General features: G+C 36.1%; 2 protein-coding genes across 2 annotated transcripts in view; one reads left to right on the forward strand and one right to left on the reverse strand.

The window, feature by feature from the left end:
* The window catches only part of Pcyt1b (phosphate cytidylyltransferase 1B, choline), a 158767-nt gene that overhangs the window by 123801 nt on the left and 17445 nt on the right, over positions 1–17521 (forward strand). The window lies entirely within an intron of this gene.
* Pdk3 (pyruvate dehydrogenase kinase 3) overlaps positions 1–17521 on the reverse strand; it is a 66164-nt gene that overhangs the window by 21134 nt on the left and 27509 nt on the right. The window contains exons 4-6 of the mRNA XM_020180566.2: positions 14715–14899; positions 11032–11121; positions 3669–3746 (exon numbers count right to left, since the gene is read on the reverse strand). Of these exons, the coding sequence (XP_020036155.1) occupies positions 3669–3746; positions 11032–11121; positions 14715–14899 (353 nt within the window). The remainder of the gene's footprint in view (positions 1–3668; positions 3747–11031; positions 11122–14714; positions 14900–17521) is intronic.

The raw sequence follows: 17521 nt of genomic DNA on the forward strand, positions 1-17521 counted from the left end.
TGGATCATCCTCTTGATAGGAAAGACCAATGTAGAAATGGTGAAGAAATGCAAATAGGGACAAAGTCAACTCTGATTTCCAATATCTACCATTTATTAAATATCCTGTATGTATCTAGTAGCATACTTGAGGAAGTAGAGACACTGCCCTTCTATCATCCTGCAAGGCAAGCTTAAAAATGGAGAAGCTGAGGGTTACAGAGCCAAAGTGATCTGTGTAAGGCCCATGGTGCTTTTAAGTGTCAGAATAAGATGCCTATTGCCTACTGAGCTACAAAGCTCACATCTGTCCCCTAAGCCATGCTGCCTTACCACATGGATGGAAAAAGGGTAAGATAAAAATGTTTATTTTCTTAATGTTTTGCCAACTGAATGAGACTAGCAAAAGCATGAGAACCAGTACAATGAAGCTGTTCTGGACTTTGGTAAAACCAATCATGGGTAGATAGTCAGAAATATCTGAAATCAGGCTGGGATGTATCTCAGCAGTAGAATAAGTGCTTATCATGTATGAAGCCCTGGGGTCCATCACTAGTGCCAAAAAAAAGTAGAAAAAAGAAATTTGAAACTTGATCTAAGATAAACAAAATCCTGTTATCTTTAATGCTCCTATTAAATGTGTTACAGAAAAAGACAAGGAAGAAAATTGACCACTGCTTGCCTCCAACATCTCAAATTCTAGGGAAGACTGTTGATTACTGATGGGTGTCATCAATATATGTTCTATATAATCCTAGTTACTACTCTCTTAGGAGTCCACATTGGGAAAGGGAAAAAACCTCCAAAAATTCAGAAACAAAAGATAATATGCAGAACTAACAGAATGTCAATTCTCAGGGAAGCAATATACTGTTTTTTGGATTAATGGCAGCCTCATTCACTCACTCTGAAGGCCAGAGCAGCAAGCAAGATCACTCTATTGTTAGCACCCATTGTGTAATGGAATCATCCTGAAAGGGGATTCTATGTAGTTTCAATGAGCTCTCAAAGTGAATCCACATGAATCTGGATCTGACTCCTTCCCAGAACATGGATGGGGATCAGCTGTTAAACTGTTGGAAGCATACTCGCTCTCTCCCTATAAAGGATAAGCCTCAGGACCAACCTCATCTCTATCACGGAGCTTGTTAGAGCTAAAGCACAATCTTTAATCATGCCCACAAGGAGCTTTGGCATTCAGGAAATCACAAATATAAATTACAACTACATTACCCAAAGCAACCAAAAACTAGGGGCTACCTATAAGCACCAGCACTCATTTCTCTTAGTGATGGGAAAGGGGGCTTCAAAATGTAATATAAATGGGGCTTTTCTCATTCATGAGATTGTATCAAAAACAGCTGTAAAGCTCTTGTCATGATGGCTAAACTGCACATGACAGCCTTACTCAGGAGGAATGTGTTGACACAGCTGGCTTGGGGACAGCAAGAATAGGCTACTCCTACCTGCAGATGAGTTAGGCTGCCATGTGTGCAAAGAAGCCATCCAGGGCTTGTAGTGTGACTTAAGTGGCAGAGTGCCTGCTTATCAAGGGCAAGGCCCTGAGTTCAAACCCTGGTATTGCAAAAAAACAAAAAACAAAAAACGAGACATCCATTGCAACCTGTGATTTTTAAGTTTCATCATTTGACAAAAATAAATCTGGATGGTTAGGTCAGGTCCCAACTAGCCAGTAAGAAGAAGTGGAATATTAAGATGCTACTAATCAGGAATACCTAAACTATATCCACTCAGTTCTGGTTGTTTATTTACTCAAAACTTCCAGCACAACTCCTCTCTAAGATCCCGAGACTTTGAAAGCAGCTCTGATGTCATACCTTCAGAATGTAGGGGCAACTGAAGTCTTCTTGCATTTTAATCTCATAAGAGAAACTCATTTTCGATATATTTCTGATAAAGAACTTGGCTTACCTTTAGTTGTAAATGCCCATACTCTAAGAATCAGTCATTCCATGTCTAGCATCCAACCTACAGAAATACTTGCACCTGTTCACAAATCTTCCCTTCTCACCTCCAAACATACACACACTACACACACTCTTTGCTGCTCATCACATGGAATACAGGGAAATTGGAAATCCTAAATGTATACTCAAAAGGAAGTAAATGGTTAAATAAGTAATAGTTATCTACCCAATGGGTAATCTCTAAATGACATTAATGTACACAAAGATTCTCAAAGTGAAATGGAAAACAGAATTTATAGAATGTGTATAGTTTCCACCTCATTTATAAAAAACAAAACACAGTATGGGGCTGAGAGAATACTGGGGCTTTCACTTTTTACTCGCATTTCAGTATTTGTGTTTTTATGATGAACATGTCTCTTTTGTCATTTACAAATAAAAAATGAGAGAAACATGCAAATAAATATAGAACCATATGACTAAAATAAAAATCAGCTACAACCCAACTATCCACAGGGCTGTTGTTTATATTCTGATAGTATAAAGCCTTCAAAATATTTTCTAATGTATTTATACTATTACAAACTTTATAGCCTATTTAAAAAAATTTCACCTTTTCCCACATGTTATTCTTTCAAAGTGTTATTTTAATTTTCTGACTGACTGATTTTCATTTGTATTAAGTTGTTTGGTGTCATAGCAATGTATGTTTCATCTCTCACTTTCTTTAAGAATGACAGCATCAACGCACTTTTCTTTTATATAGAAAAGTATAATTATGTGGCCAGATCACAGAGGTACTTGCAGATAAAGCAGGGTAGTCAAAGGTCTTTACTAAGATAGTAAAATTTCCCCTGCTAGTTGGGAAAGTTAACATAATAACTCATTTTTCTGTTTATATTGTGTAAAGTATTATTCTGAATGGCTGCATAGTATTCTACCTTGTGGGTATACTGCAATTTATTTAAGTAATGTTGTACTGTAGGAAATGGGTTGTTTTCTAACTATTCTCTATAAGAAAGCTTACGTGATCATCATTCTTGTACATAAATCTGTACACATTTCTATTTTCTCATTTTCTGAAGCTTAATTTGCTGGATCAAAGAAATATGACCATCATTAATTTAATTTACTGAGCCGGAGAAAGGACATTGTCAGCATTTTTGTGAAAGGCTATACCAATTTAAACTTATATAAGAAATGCATTGTTAATGACAGGGTATTTTTCTGGGCACAAATTCAAAGCATTAAAATGTTTTGTTTGATGTTTTGTTTTTTCAAAATGGAACATCACTCTGTTGCCCAGGCTGGCCCCAAACTCCTGGGCTCAATTGATTTTCCTGCCTCAGCCTCCTGAGTAGCATTCACTCAGCTTCCACTAGAAAGCATTAAAATATTTTAATCATTGCCATTTTGAAAGACGAAAGTGGTATTTCTGGTTTTGCCTGCATTTCTTAAATTAGTAAAGTGAAACGTTTTTCCACATATAGTGACTGTGTCTGTCATTTTGAAAACTGACTATATCTTTGTGCACCTTCTTGCTTGAGTACTTGTGCTTCAAGAACTTGGCAGTCTAATACATTACACATTTCTGTACAAAACTACTACAATATTCCCAGTTGACCCAACGTATGAAAAAAGGATTTTAAAGGATATAAAAGATGAGAAAGCAGCATCATTTAAGGATCTCACTGAAATACAGCTCAGAAATAATCAGTCTTTAGTTAGTTTGTATTTATGGTTAAAATTCCTTTTCTTTTACCATTGAATTCTTCAACTTCCAACTCTGGAGCTACCAGGTAATACTGTTCACAAAGCATCTTGGCTGTTTCATATGCATCTGTAAGAAAGAAAGGCTTAGCTGCTGCACCAATGAAATAGGCACAAACATGTGGGTGTGTACACATAAGATAAACAAAGACAAACTGTCTAAAGTGATGGTTTTAGAATTAATCAACTACCACCTTATCAAATATAAAAAAAAACACGGACAACAAAAAACAATCTGTGGTCAGAATTTGTGTCTTACATTTGTTTTGCAACTTGCATAGAACTCAGTATAGTGCCTGTTTAGATGGTCAAGAGATATTCCTTGGTTTGATAAATTGTAAACCTGTTCCTATACTATAATTCACTCATTTAAAGTGTATATACAAGTCAGTGGCATTTAGTATATTTGCCATGTTGTGTATCTATCACCACAATCAAGTTTATAGTATTTTCATTACTATAAAAACAAGTCCCATCTCCATAGTAGTCAGTTCCCTCCACCCAGCCTTAGGCATTCACAGATCACAGATGTCTAATAGAATTACTATTCTGACATTTCAAATAAATTGGATCATTTAAAATGTGTTCTTTTATGAGTAGCTTCTTTCACTTTGCATAATTTTTCCAAGTGCCATCTATGTCATCGCATGCATCCGTAAGTACTCCATTTCTTTTTATTGCTTAGCAATATTCCATAGTACAAATATACCATATTTTCTTCATCCACTAATTAGGTGACAAACATTTGGATTGTTTCTTCTTTTTGGCTATTATGAATAATGCTGCTGTGAACATTCATTTCTATGTTTTTGTGTGAACATGCTTTCATTTATTTTGAGTGTATACTAAGGATTGGAAAACTAGTGGATCATATGCTAACTCTACATTTAAATGTTTGAGGACTGCCAGACTATTTGTCAAAGCAAGACTTTTTAAAAAGTTTCACCTTTATAATTTCTAAGGATCAGATATTCAGTCTATAGCCATAGTACCTTGAACACACCTGATCTCGTCTAAAGATCAGATTTTCAAATTACATTAAAATGCTACATGGGTACATTTACACTATCCTCAACTATGTATCAGCACCTTGAAGACAGGCCTGTACTTCTTTTATATGCTCACATCAATACTGCGCATAGAGAAGATACTTGTTTAAGATCAAGAGGTCAGAGAAACAAAGGAAAGAAAGTACACTCTACAGAATTTAAGAAACAATTTTTAAAAGAATTGATCGTTGTGAAATAGACATAAAAGTAGGACTGAATTTCAACCCTGAAAAAAGAAAGATAGAATTTTAAATTACAATAAGTTTGCAAGTTTTTCTTCTAGGATATAATAAACCTCAACAATTATCTGTAAAACACTTCTGTAAAAAGAGAAATCAAGACTCACTCCCTTTCGCTTTTGGCTATACCACCTAACAATGCTACATCTCCACCTAGTGACGTGATAGCACAAAGCGGCCCATGAACTTCCAAGACCACAAATTCTGAAATTTAAAAATAATGCTTTGCTATCTATATACAAAGGCAATACATCACAACTCCTCCAGGTATATAATAAAGATGCTTAAATACTGAACTTCCTTTCACTATAAAACAGGAAAAGAAACTACACCCACTAAATCTATTCCCTCATGGTATTAGCTTCCCCATTAGTATGATTATGACAGACAGCACTGAAAACATGTTATACACGTATGTGTGGAAGGCAGTAGAGCCCAGACAGAAGCTCCCAACTTCCAACCGAAAGATCTAGTATGGCTCCTAAAACTGTGTGTGAATAAGAATATTTTTAGCATCATTATAAACTACAGTGTATCAATGCTAGAGTTAAGAATTGCTTCAAGATCCTTGAAAAACTCAAGACATCATAATGTAGACTCACATATATCAGCCAGCCAAAAGCTTTTGGGGGGGGGCATTAATGGTAAAATCTATATCAACATACAACTTTATAAATTCTAACAGCATGCCATAATGCCTTAGACACAATACACAATAAGTATTTGCTAAAGGACTGGGACGTAGCTCAGTAGTATAGAGTTTGCCTGGCAATGTGCAAGGCCCTGGGTTCAATTCCCAGCATGGCAAAAACAAACAAAAACAAGCATTTGTTAAATGGAACAATTCTTTGGCCCATGATAAAGTTCTCAAAATGCAGTCAATTACACTGGTGGGAGGTATTCCTTTTTGGCTAGATTGGGTAGTAGAGGCCTAGAGTGGTTCCTAAACATGGCTGTGTATAGAGTTCAATATCAAGTTTAAAAAGAATGCACATTACAAAAATGTACCCTTGGAAATTCTGAGGCAGTTGCTATGTCTTGAGGCCTGGAAATTCACATTTTAAAAATGTAGCAAGTAATTCTGGAGAGAAGCTAATTTTGATGACCACATGCCTGGAAAGTCAAGGCTGGGTCACAATTCTGCCATTGTCACTCCCAGGATAGGAATGACCATATAGTACTATAATGTTTGATAGCACTCAAACAGGGCACTTTTGTTCAAGCAAAATAATTTAACATAAAAGTGAAAAGGGCTTTAAAAGTCACTAACGTAACAACCAAAATTCAACTACTGGCTTTTAAATTTCCCTTTTATTTTTTTTGGTGCTACTACGGTTTAAACTCAGGGCTTCGTGCTTGCAAAGCAGGTGTTCTATCACTTGTGCCATGCCTCCAGTCCTTAAATTTCCTTAATACCAAGAGTAAAATGCAAGTTCTATTTATAGTAAGTTTTCTAACAAAATTTTTCTATTTTTTAATTAGAAATCAAATTTTCAGAAAAAAATTCAGCCATATTTACCACTGCTCTTTAAAAGGAAATATTAGGAAACTGTTATTGCCATTGAACATAAATGGTAGTCATCGTTTTAAGAATCTGTTTGTAGGACTAGAGGCATGGCTTAAGTGACAGAGTGCCTGCCTAGCAAGCTCAAGGCTCTGAGTTCAAATGCCAGAGTACTGCCAAAAATAAAATCTGTTTGCAAAGGTAGTAAGATGTTGATGACAAAGTAATTAACAAAACTGTGAATGTGGCACATATATACTTCCTCCGGCTAAAATGCTTAAACTGTATAAACACACAAGACTCAAAATTAAAAAGGCTTCATTAGAAAGTGTAGGGTAAAGGTTCACATAGCAATTAGCTGAACAGATCCAACCTTAGCCATGAATCCGTTTTATGAACCACCACACAGGAAAACTGAATAGATCGTGGCAGTTATTTTATTAGATTTTCCTACACAAAATTCACCATATAATTCTACTATTAGCATTTATCCTAAATACATTCAATCATTTATTTACAGATAAGAACCTAGAATGTGAGTGCTAAAAAAATTAAAATTAAGATACCATGATCCCTAACAAATAGAATAGAAAAACATAAAGCTCAAGTTTAAGAATCTACTGTCAGAACAAGGTAAATGTAATTGACCATAAAGCCATACAAAGGTATAGATTTGTTGCTTTTAATTTTTATTCTTTAATAAAAACAATCCCACACCATTATTTTTATCTGGTAAGAAAATTAAGGGTAATGCAAACAATATGAACGATGCATTATAAGTACATTCTCCAAAAAGGGTCCTGTCTGGGGGATTGGTACCAGTGGGAGGGGGAAGGATGAGTAGGAGGGTGAATATAGTACAAATACTGTATATGCATGCATGTAAATGGATAAATTAGACCTGTTGAAAGTATTCAAGGAATGGGGGAAGGGGGATAAAGGAGAATAATGGAGGGGGTTAATTCAAATATGATTCGATATATTATAAGAACTTCTGTAAATGCCAAAATGTACCCCCAGCACAACAATAAAAAATAAATGTTCACAATTTAAATTTAAAAAAAGAAATACATTCTCTAACAAAAGATACCTAAAAACTACTGCCTTCTCAATAGTTCATCACTGCACTGATCATTTCTAGTTAGATACTTGGAAGAAGAGTAATACTATTTTTTTAGTAGAGCTGACCCAGTTGTTTGGTTGACTTTGCATTATCTGATATACAAGGTTCATATACTCCTCAAAACCCATGATTCAGCTCTCTATCTGCATATTCACTTGCTTACAGAACCACTTCTGAGTTCGAGATTTATTTTACAAGTACCTAACTAGACTGATGAGCTACACTTTGCCTCCTGAACTTTTTGACTCCAGTCACAGTACGCCATGGTGGAAGTTTACAAGGAGCACACTGACCCACAGACTCCCTTACAAACAGAAACTTCCCAAATTGATATGCTACTTTTTAGAAACCACTTTCAGTTACAAAGAAATTCTGATAAGCCACATTTGTTATCCTTCCTACCCAAAACCCATCCTGAGTTGGAACTACCAGATTTCTTAAGCAGTAGACCCTTCCTGACCACCCAAATCACAGGAGACTGGAGAAGTGAGGGCAGAACACCTAATTTAAAGGCAACAAATATTGAGGCTGACCGGAATCCAAAAACTTGTAGTCAAAGGCAAAAAAAGGGATGAGTTTGACCAATTTAAATCTTTTGGGAATTGAGGATGGGGATGATCAACAAACGCAAAGCCAAAAGGGCACACTGAGAGTTATTATGATCTACAAAGGCCCAGAGTGCCCAACATTGCCCTAAACAGGCTGTAGGCAGGGTATAGATGACAATGGGTAAAAACGCAGGCAAAGAAAGGTGGAGAGGCTATGATTTGGCATCCCCAGTTGCAAGATACCCAAAAACCAATTTTGTTTTCTGGTTCCTAATTCTAATATCTGTAACTCCAACTGCAAAGTGCTTCCTGTCCTTGGATCACCATGGGACCTCCTAGGATCTTTTAATAAATCTGTTTCTAGAGCTAACATGAGTGGGTCTCTCTTACTTGCAACCCGAAGAGCCAAAAGTGAGAGTATAAGACATTATTTCTGAACCAGAATGATGTCATGCTTTCAGGATACCATTTGGATGCTATTATGCTAAGCAATAATAGCACATAGGAAAAATACACACAAGTTAACATCACTGTGAGAGCTGACTTTTGTACAAAGTATTTAAGTTTGTACCTTTAAAATGATCTTACCATAGGATTTTCCATTTGATTTGCTGGTTTCTTACAAAGGAAGGAGGGAAAAGGGTCACAATGGTAGGCACCTCCCAAAGGATAATAGGACCTGCTTTACAACACTAATTCTAGCATTCACTAACCCGAGTCTATAATTTTCAGATGTGTAAAGGTAGATATTAATGTGCTAAATAGGCCACAAGGAGGCATACTTCAGGGTTCTGCACATTCAATTAATGTTACACAGGATGCACTCCTACTTTTACACATTTATACAACTGTCTAGTCAAAAATAAAAATATTGTTCCTACCCTTGATATAAGTTTTCTGTAGTCTACCTCAAGATATCTAAATACAGGATCACTGTTAGTTTGTTCAGGCTCACGAGGGCTATAGAACGAACACACACATGTGCGCACACACAGGCACATGGACACACACCCAGAGGGTCATTTGAGATGGATATCTAGCTATGCTTAAACCATGGAAGATCTTCACAGCTGAGAAAATCATGAGTAGAGCTATCATTAAAATCCAGAACATTTACTCTCTACATCAAGCTTCTTTTACAAACGGAAGGAAAGATATAGAGATGCTGAGTGAGAAGATTAACGGACTAATTTCAGAGGATGATGAGAGAAGGCAAAAAGCTGGTGCAAAAACACCAACTACTCTTTAAAAGAGGAAGGCAGTGTTAAGACTTTACTAAGTATAAAGTGAAGCCAATGTCCACTTCTTTTCTTTGGCAACACTTGGGGGTACTGAGGAGAAGAGATGGTGTGAAGCCTGGGCCATGTGGGGCTGATTATTTTTTTTAAAAAAAAAAGCACCACTCTATAGATAAAGAAACTGAGGCCCAAAGATGTTATATAACATGTCTAAGGTCACCCAGCTAACTCACATGGCCATCAGCTGATGAAAAAACACAATGCTTTATGCACAAATTAAATATTTTTAGCTATAAAGAAGGAATACAGTACTATAGTATTATAAAATGGATGACATTTGAAAATATTATGCTAAGTGAAAGAAACCAGTGACTAAAGACTATCTACTGTGTGATTTTTATGTGAAATGTCCAGAAAAGGAGAATCCATATAGAGATAGAACATAGATTAGTGGCTGCCTAGGGCTAGGGAGAGGGGTAGTAGAGAGTGACTGATAATGGGTAAAGGGTTTCTTTGGGAGTGCAGAAAAGATTCTAGATCATGGTGACATTTGTGTAACTATAAATATACTAAAAACCACTGAGTTGTTTGTGCACTTTAAATTGGTGAATTACATTGTATGAGAATTATGTCTAAATAAAGTTTTAAAGTAAGTTATCAAAAAGTTCAAACCAAAGAATATGTATAGATCATCTATACAGGCACTACACACTAGGTTCTATATGAGTTACAAAACAAGTTTAAGACACAAACCCTGACCTTAAATTGATTACAGTTCAAGAGAAAAGGCATAAGTGCAATATACAGGCTAGGCCTATTTGCCTTAGAATAAATATAATGTGAATAAAGGTTTTTGGCTAAATAGAGGCCAAGGCAGCTTGACAATCAGGCTGAGCTAAGACAGGCTTGGGCTCTTAGCTTGGGCTTAGGAAGGCCTGGGGTAAACATGTTGCACAGGTTTTCCTTAGCCATGGCTGCTGAAGAACAACAAAGATCTTTGATGAAGACCAGGGAGAGTTGAGGTCATGAGGTCATGAGAGTTGTTTAGAGGAGGGACCTGAGGAGAACAATAGGAGATACAGTCTGGAGAAGGGGACAGGTTGGGAACCTGAGGTTGCACAGAGCAACCGTAACACTGAAAAAACCCAAAGAGGTGCAGGAACCTGGTGGATCACTCACAACCAGGCAGGCTTTCTGGTGATAGCCTGAATACCAGATTTATGACTACCTGATTTATGTTCTACCCTGAAGCTACTAGCAGTGTCTAGCTAAGCACACATGCCATGTAGATTCTAACACCAGAAGTATAGAACAGAAAAGTGCTTAAATTTTATAATCATGTGAATTCAGCCTCATTTTATAACAAAGAAAAGTCAGACAATGGTGGCATATCAAAACTTAGAATCTTACTTAAGTGTTTATTGTTTGAGATGGAATAAGTACAACCCTGATCAATGAGGTAGAAACTTACATTTTACATGCATTACACACATTACAAATTATGCATCTTTTCCTGAACTGTGTAGAACATTTCATATTCGGAGTAAGTGGTTTGGGCCTATTACACAGCAACATAACCTGATAGACAAGTAGCTATAAGTAAACTACAGTGCTATTTGAGCCACAGTCAATAACACTGCATTGTTCTCCTTACCTTTCACCACATCAGCCACATTACAGGTGGGATCAATACTTCCTATGTGTTTGGGATGAGCAGGATTCGGATCACCACCAAACAGAAGTGCTGAACAGACACAAAAGGGAGGGGAAAGGATTAAAACACAGTGGGTTGGGATGGTCAAGCAAAGAAATAGAGAGACTGCTAAATGCTGAAAGCATCTCTTATTTGTAAGAATCATTCTAGCACCCATAGTGACTTAGAGCAATGGAATATAAATGATAGGCAAGCATCTCCATCACCCAATTAAGGAGGAAAGGATATGCTTCAAGACCCATAAGTTACAGTCAGCAGGTCCTAAAGCAGTGACACATATCAGGTACCCAACCAATGTGACTTAGATGAGAAAACTTACTTTCAACCTTAGCCAAGTTTATCTACCTTTTCAGGGTACTCTGAACACTTATTTCAACATTTGCTAAATATTTAGAACATTCAGTCTGTACTCTTTGGATAGGCCTGCAAAGTATTTTCATTGGCAATATTTCAAATGCCTCCATCATGGAGACTATTTGTCACTGTCATGTACACAAATAAAATTTGTTCAAGTATTGCTTAAAGAACATTTTGATAATTTTACCATATATAAGATTTACAAATTTTTCATTTCTGAATAAAAGCCAAAAGAAGTCTCAAAGATAAAAGTAATCTCAATCCAAATGTTTGTATGTGTACTTATTTTTAAATCAAATGAATATTGAGAATAACTTAAGACTCCACAAAAACTGCCTAAATAAAATAGGAGAGATTTTAAATTAAGAAAAATGACAAACATAAGCATTAGGTCAATACATCAAGTTCCAACTGCTTAAGAACCAAAACAGAGCTGTATAAGCTTAACCAATGAGCTAAAAACATGCACATACATATGTATACATATATATTTAGATCAGAAGAAAACTGCAGTTATCTAACTGGATTAGTTGGAGAGTATTAGTTCTTTTTGCCTATAAATAGTCAGACATTTCTGTTTTTTAAAGATAAAGCATTTAAAATAAACCCGAACTTAATAGTTCTATAACATTCTCTTTTCCAAATCAAATTAGTAAAATAAAGGTGCTCTGCTCATTTTCTGGTTCAGCAAGGAGGATGAATTAGGCTCCAAACATGTGGATTCTTTTTCTTAAGAATATGAAATCAGCCAGGGACAACATTGAAAATGAAACAAAAAGTTTTTCGTCACAAGAGGCCACGAATAGCCAAGGCAATACTCAGTCAAAAGAACAATGCAGGAGGTATCACAATACCTGACTTCAAACTATATTACAAAGCAATAACAATAAAAACAGCATGGTACTGGCACAAAAACAGACATGAAGACCAGTGGAACAGAATAGAGGACCCAGATATGAAGCCACACAACTATGACCAACTTGTCTTTGACAAAGGCGCTAAAAATATACAATGGAGAAAAAGCAGCCTCTTCAACAAAAACTGCTGGGAAAACTGGTTAGCAGTCTGCACAAAACTGAAACTAGATCCATGTATATCACCCTATACCAATATTAACTCAAAATGGATCAAGGATCTTAATACCAGACCACAAACTCTAAAGATGGTACAGGAAAGAGTAGGAAATACTCTGGAGTTAGTAGGTATAGGCAAGAATTTTTTCAATGGAACCCCAGCAACACAGCAACTAAGAGATAGCATAGATAAATGGGACTTCATAAAACTAAAAAGCTTCTGGTCAACAAAAGAAATGGACTCTAAACTGAAGAGAACACCCACAGAGTGGGAGAAAATATTTGCCAGCTACACAGACAAAGGACTGATAACCAGAATATATAGGGAACTTAAAAAAGTAAATTCTCCCAAAACTAATGAACCAATAAAGAAATGGGCACGTGAACTAAACAGAACTTTCTCAAAAGAAGAAATTCAAATGGCCAAAAAACACATGAAAAAATGCTTTCCATCCCTAGCAATAAAGGAAATGCAAATTAAAACCACACTAAGATTCCACCTCACCCCTGTTAGAATAGCCATCATCAGCAACACCACCAACAACAGGTGTTGGCGAGGATGTGGGGAAAAAGGAACCCTCTTACACTGTTGGTGGGAATGTAAACTAGTACAACCACTCTGGAAAAAAATTTGGAGGCTACATAAAAAGCTAGACATTGATCTACCATATGATCCAGCAATACCACTCTTGGGGATATACCCAAAAGACTGTGACACAGGTGACTCCAGAGGCACCTGCACACCCATGTTTATTGCAGCACTATTCACAATAGCCAAGTTATGGAAACAGCCAAGATGCCCCACTATTGACGAATGGATCAAGAAAATGTGGTATTTATACACAATGGAATTTTATGCAGCCATGAAGAAGAACGAAATGTTATCATTCGCTGGTAAATGGATGGAATTGGAGAACATCATTCTGAGTGAGGTTAGCCTGGCCCAAAGGACCAAAAATCGTATGTTCTCCCTCATATGCGGACATTAGATCAAGGGCAAACACAACAAGGTGACTGAACTTTGATCACAAGATAAAAGTGAGAGCACACAAGGGAGATATGAGGATAGGTAAAACACCTAAAAAATTAGTTAGCATTTGTTGCCCTCAATGCAGAGAAACTAAAGCAGATACCTTAAAAGCAACTGAGGCAAATAGGAGAAGGGGACCAGGAACTAGAGAAAAGATTAGATCAAGAAGAATTAACCTAGAAGGTAACACACATGCACAGGAAATTAATGTGAGTCAACTCCCTGTATAGCTATCCTTCTCTCAACTAGCAAAAACCCTTGTTCCTTCCTATTATTGCTTATATTCTCTATACAACAAAATTAGAGATAAGGGCAAAACAGTTTCTGCCGGGTATCAAGGGGGTGGGGGGGAGAGGGAGGGGGTGGGATGGGTGGTAAGGGAGGGGGTGGGGGCAGGGGGGAGAAATGACCCAAGCATTGTATGCACATATGAATAATAAAAAAAAGAAAGAACTTGGAAAAAAACCAAACAAACAAACAACCAAAAAAAAAAAAAAAAAAGGTTTTTCGTGTTGAAAGATTTTTAGTATTTTCTCATATCTGCTTATCACCCTGGAGAGCAGACTAAAACGTTTTATGTGGGATTATGGACTAACAATCTTGATTAATCAGATTTCACTGTGAAACAAAGGATCAACTACTCATACTGCTAATGTGCCAATTTAATATTCTCGGTATTGATGATTTCAAAATTAAAAAAGAAAATATAAAACATCTTGGATAAAGAATAGAACATAATCTCAGAGACACATTAAAGTTTTCAAAGATGAATGCCAGGCTTCCATTAAAACCAGTCCCTTATCCCTAACAAAGAACATAATAACAGAGGTTTAAGGTAGACAGTGGTCATGTCTCTACTATGAGCATCATAAATGCCTTTCAAGAATCACTTTTAGCCAAGAATATTAATTAATAGCTTTTTAATAGATAGGATTCACTTAGGGAAAATTGAACTAGAGATGATTTTTTTTTTTTGGTGGTACTGCAGTTTAAGCTCAGGGCCTCATGCTTGCTAGGCAGGTGCTCTACTACTTCACCCATGTGCCCAGCCCTAGAAATGAAATTTCTACAGGGAAAAAATGTAGATCAGTAAATTGGAAAGCTTTTGGGAGAAATCACTCTGGTTACCTTTTCAAGTCTGGACCCAACAAAACCCAACTTACTGTGCTGGTTAATAAGCATGCGGAAAGAGATGCGGTTGGTATAAAATCGATCCAGAAAATATTGGATGTTACTGCTAATGAAGGGATCAAACCCAAACTTCTCCTTGTATTCAATCACTCCTTGAGCCATTGTAGGAACCACATCATTGTGTCGGTTTCTAACTTTAATCAGGACTTGTAGAAAACTGTGTGGGAAGGAAGCAAAATGTAGTCAGTCTTTATATTTCATGGGCTGGTGCACACACTTCAAGCCAGTTCTGTCCCCAGACTAGTTATCTGCTAGTATTTTTATAAAGACATTATTCTCATTAGTGGCAAAAGGAAGCACTCATAAGAAACTAAAGTATTACCAAAGGTTTTGCTTGAAACTTTCTGCAGAAATTTTTCTTTCAGAGATGCAAAGAGTAAAAGGTTCCACTAGGAAGAAATGCTCAAATACCTCTTTAGGAGTACACTGATTTTTTTACATAAGTGGTCACATGTAATACAGGTTCTACAAATGTTTGTTGAGTAAGTAATTGCAGAACATATCAATATTTCTTCTGACAACATGAGGATAATCCCTCAAAAGTTTTTAAGGATTTATTATGGAGTCTCAAAGCAACAGCTCCTTCCACGAACAAAGAAAGAATGTCAAACCTTTTAAAAGTAAAATGTTAAAATAAAATCCTTGATGAAATGTAGATAAAATAAAAGCAATTAAAATGGATTTATTTGCTAAGCACAGTGGCACATGCATGTAGTCCAAGTCACTTGGGAGGCAGAGGTGGAAGGATTGCTGAGCTTGGGAGTTCAAAACCAACCTGGGCAACATAGATCCTGTCTCAAAAAAATCATTCAAGTGTTCTGGCATATTACTATAAGGATATATAGGGAAATGTATAAATATAGTAATTTAAGAATAGAAAGATAAGCCAATCAGTGGAACCAAATGAAGTGTGAAACTAGGCCCAAAGGTATGCGCATATAAATTTGGCATAGTGAGAAAGTTACAGGGCAAATTAAGTAGGGAGATAATCAAATTATTTGGGATAGAGCTAACAATTTAAGTCCTATCCCAATTTTAAACCTTAAGCCAAAAAATGGATCAAAAATATAAAGGAGTAGAATCACAAAAGTGATAGAAGAAAATCAAATGAATAAGTATATAACCTTGAGGGGTAAGGAAAACTGTTCTAAGTTTAATGCCAAAGGTAGAAACAAATGATATGAAGAAACAAAAGATACGACCATGTAGAATCAATTCTACGAGGACATACATTATAAATAAAGAAAGTGAAACTGAGAAAATATATTTTCAAGAGTTATTATCCTTAATAAAGATGAATACCCTAGGGCTAGAGGCATGGCTCAAGTTGGTAGAGTGCCTCCCTAGCAAGTGTGAAGCCCTGAGTTCAAACCCAGTATCACAAAAAAAAAAAGAAAGAAAGATGAGCAACCTATCAGAAAACTATTGATGAGGGATTTCATATCAATGGAAAAATTACCAAATAGCAAGCACAAATGCCAATAACTTTTATCCTCACAAAAAGGAAAGTAAATTAAAGCAATATGATACTATGCTCTATTTATCAGACTGGCAAAGAAAAACCTGTGTCAGTAGAGTGTGGGAGCTAAACTAACTCATTTCTGCAGAGGCCAATTTAACAACATATATCCAAATTCCAAAGCAAATTAATTCCACTTCCAGGGACTGACCCTAGGAAAACAAGTGGACAAGGTGAGTAGCTATTTTTAAAAACTGTTCTTCAGAGCACTGTTTGTAATAGCAAAAAAAACTACAAACCAGTCCAAAATCCAACAACAAGGAGTCAAAATTTTATGACCCACCTGTAGGAGGACTACTAATATTCATGTGCAGCAAAATGTGTTAATGACAGACTGCACATACACCAGTGGTACCCTAAGATTAAATCACCTAATAATATCACTCTACGGTGTTCACACAAAAATAAATTCACCTAATGTATTTCTCTGAATGTATCATTATATTAAGTGACACGTGACCATATTATGAAACTATTAATAATATAGATCTATTATACAGATTTACTTTTTATAATTTATAAAATAAATAAAATTATATTTATAATTTATTTTGTAAAAATATTTTGCACATGTAAAACCATTCATGCCTAGGAAGGAGTCTGGATAGAAGGAAAAGGTTAACAGTGGTTGTTCGTTCCCTGCAAATGGAAATTTGGGCTAAGCTTCTTTTTACTTATCTCAATAGTCTTATCTTTCTCAATGATGAACTATTTCTGTAACATGACAGTGAAGATGAATAAATCAATTCTGAAATGAGAAGGCTATAATTATTCACAAGAAATTTTAAAATGGACAATTTCTCTTTATCCAGTACTCTTTCCAACATACTTATAAACTAAACAGTCTTAAAGTGAAACAATGCATTGGGGTAGACAAGGTCCTCAATTTATCCAGAAGGGAAGAGACTTACCTCAATAGTTCAATTCTTGGAATACCTCACCAATCTTCCAGACTCTTTTAAAGTCTATCATTATGATCACCATGATTACTTTACTAAAATGATTCCCCTCCTGGTGATCTCATATAGCCTCTTGCTAAACAGAAAAGGGCACTACCATGACACTCACTTACCTTTTATTCCTCCTTTCACCAAAAGCATCTAGCTTCTCAAATCTCAACTCTCCTAACCAGTCACATACACTAGGCAAGTTACCAAAACTCACTAAGCAAGAGCTGTTTCCATGATGACCTAACACATACTGGATTTGGTGCTAGCCACTTATATAAGTTGCACCTGACTGGAAACTTGTTCCAGAAAC

The sequence above is a fragment of the Castor canadensis genome, chromosome X, assembly GCF_047511655.1.
Source record: "Castor canadensis chromosome X, mCasCan1.hap1v2, whole genome shotgun sequence".
Taxonomy (NCBI): Eukaryota; Metazoa; Chordata; class Mammalia; order Rodentia; family Castoridae; genus Castor; species Castor canadensis.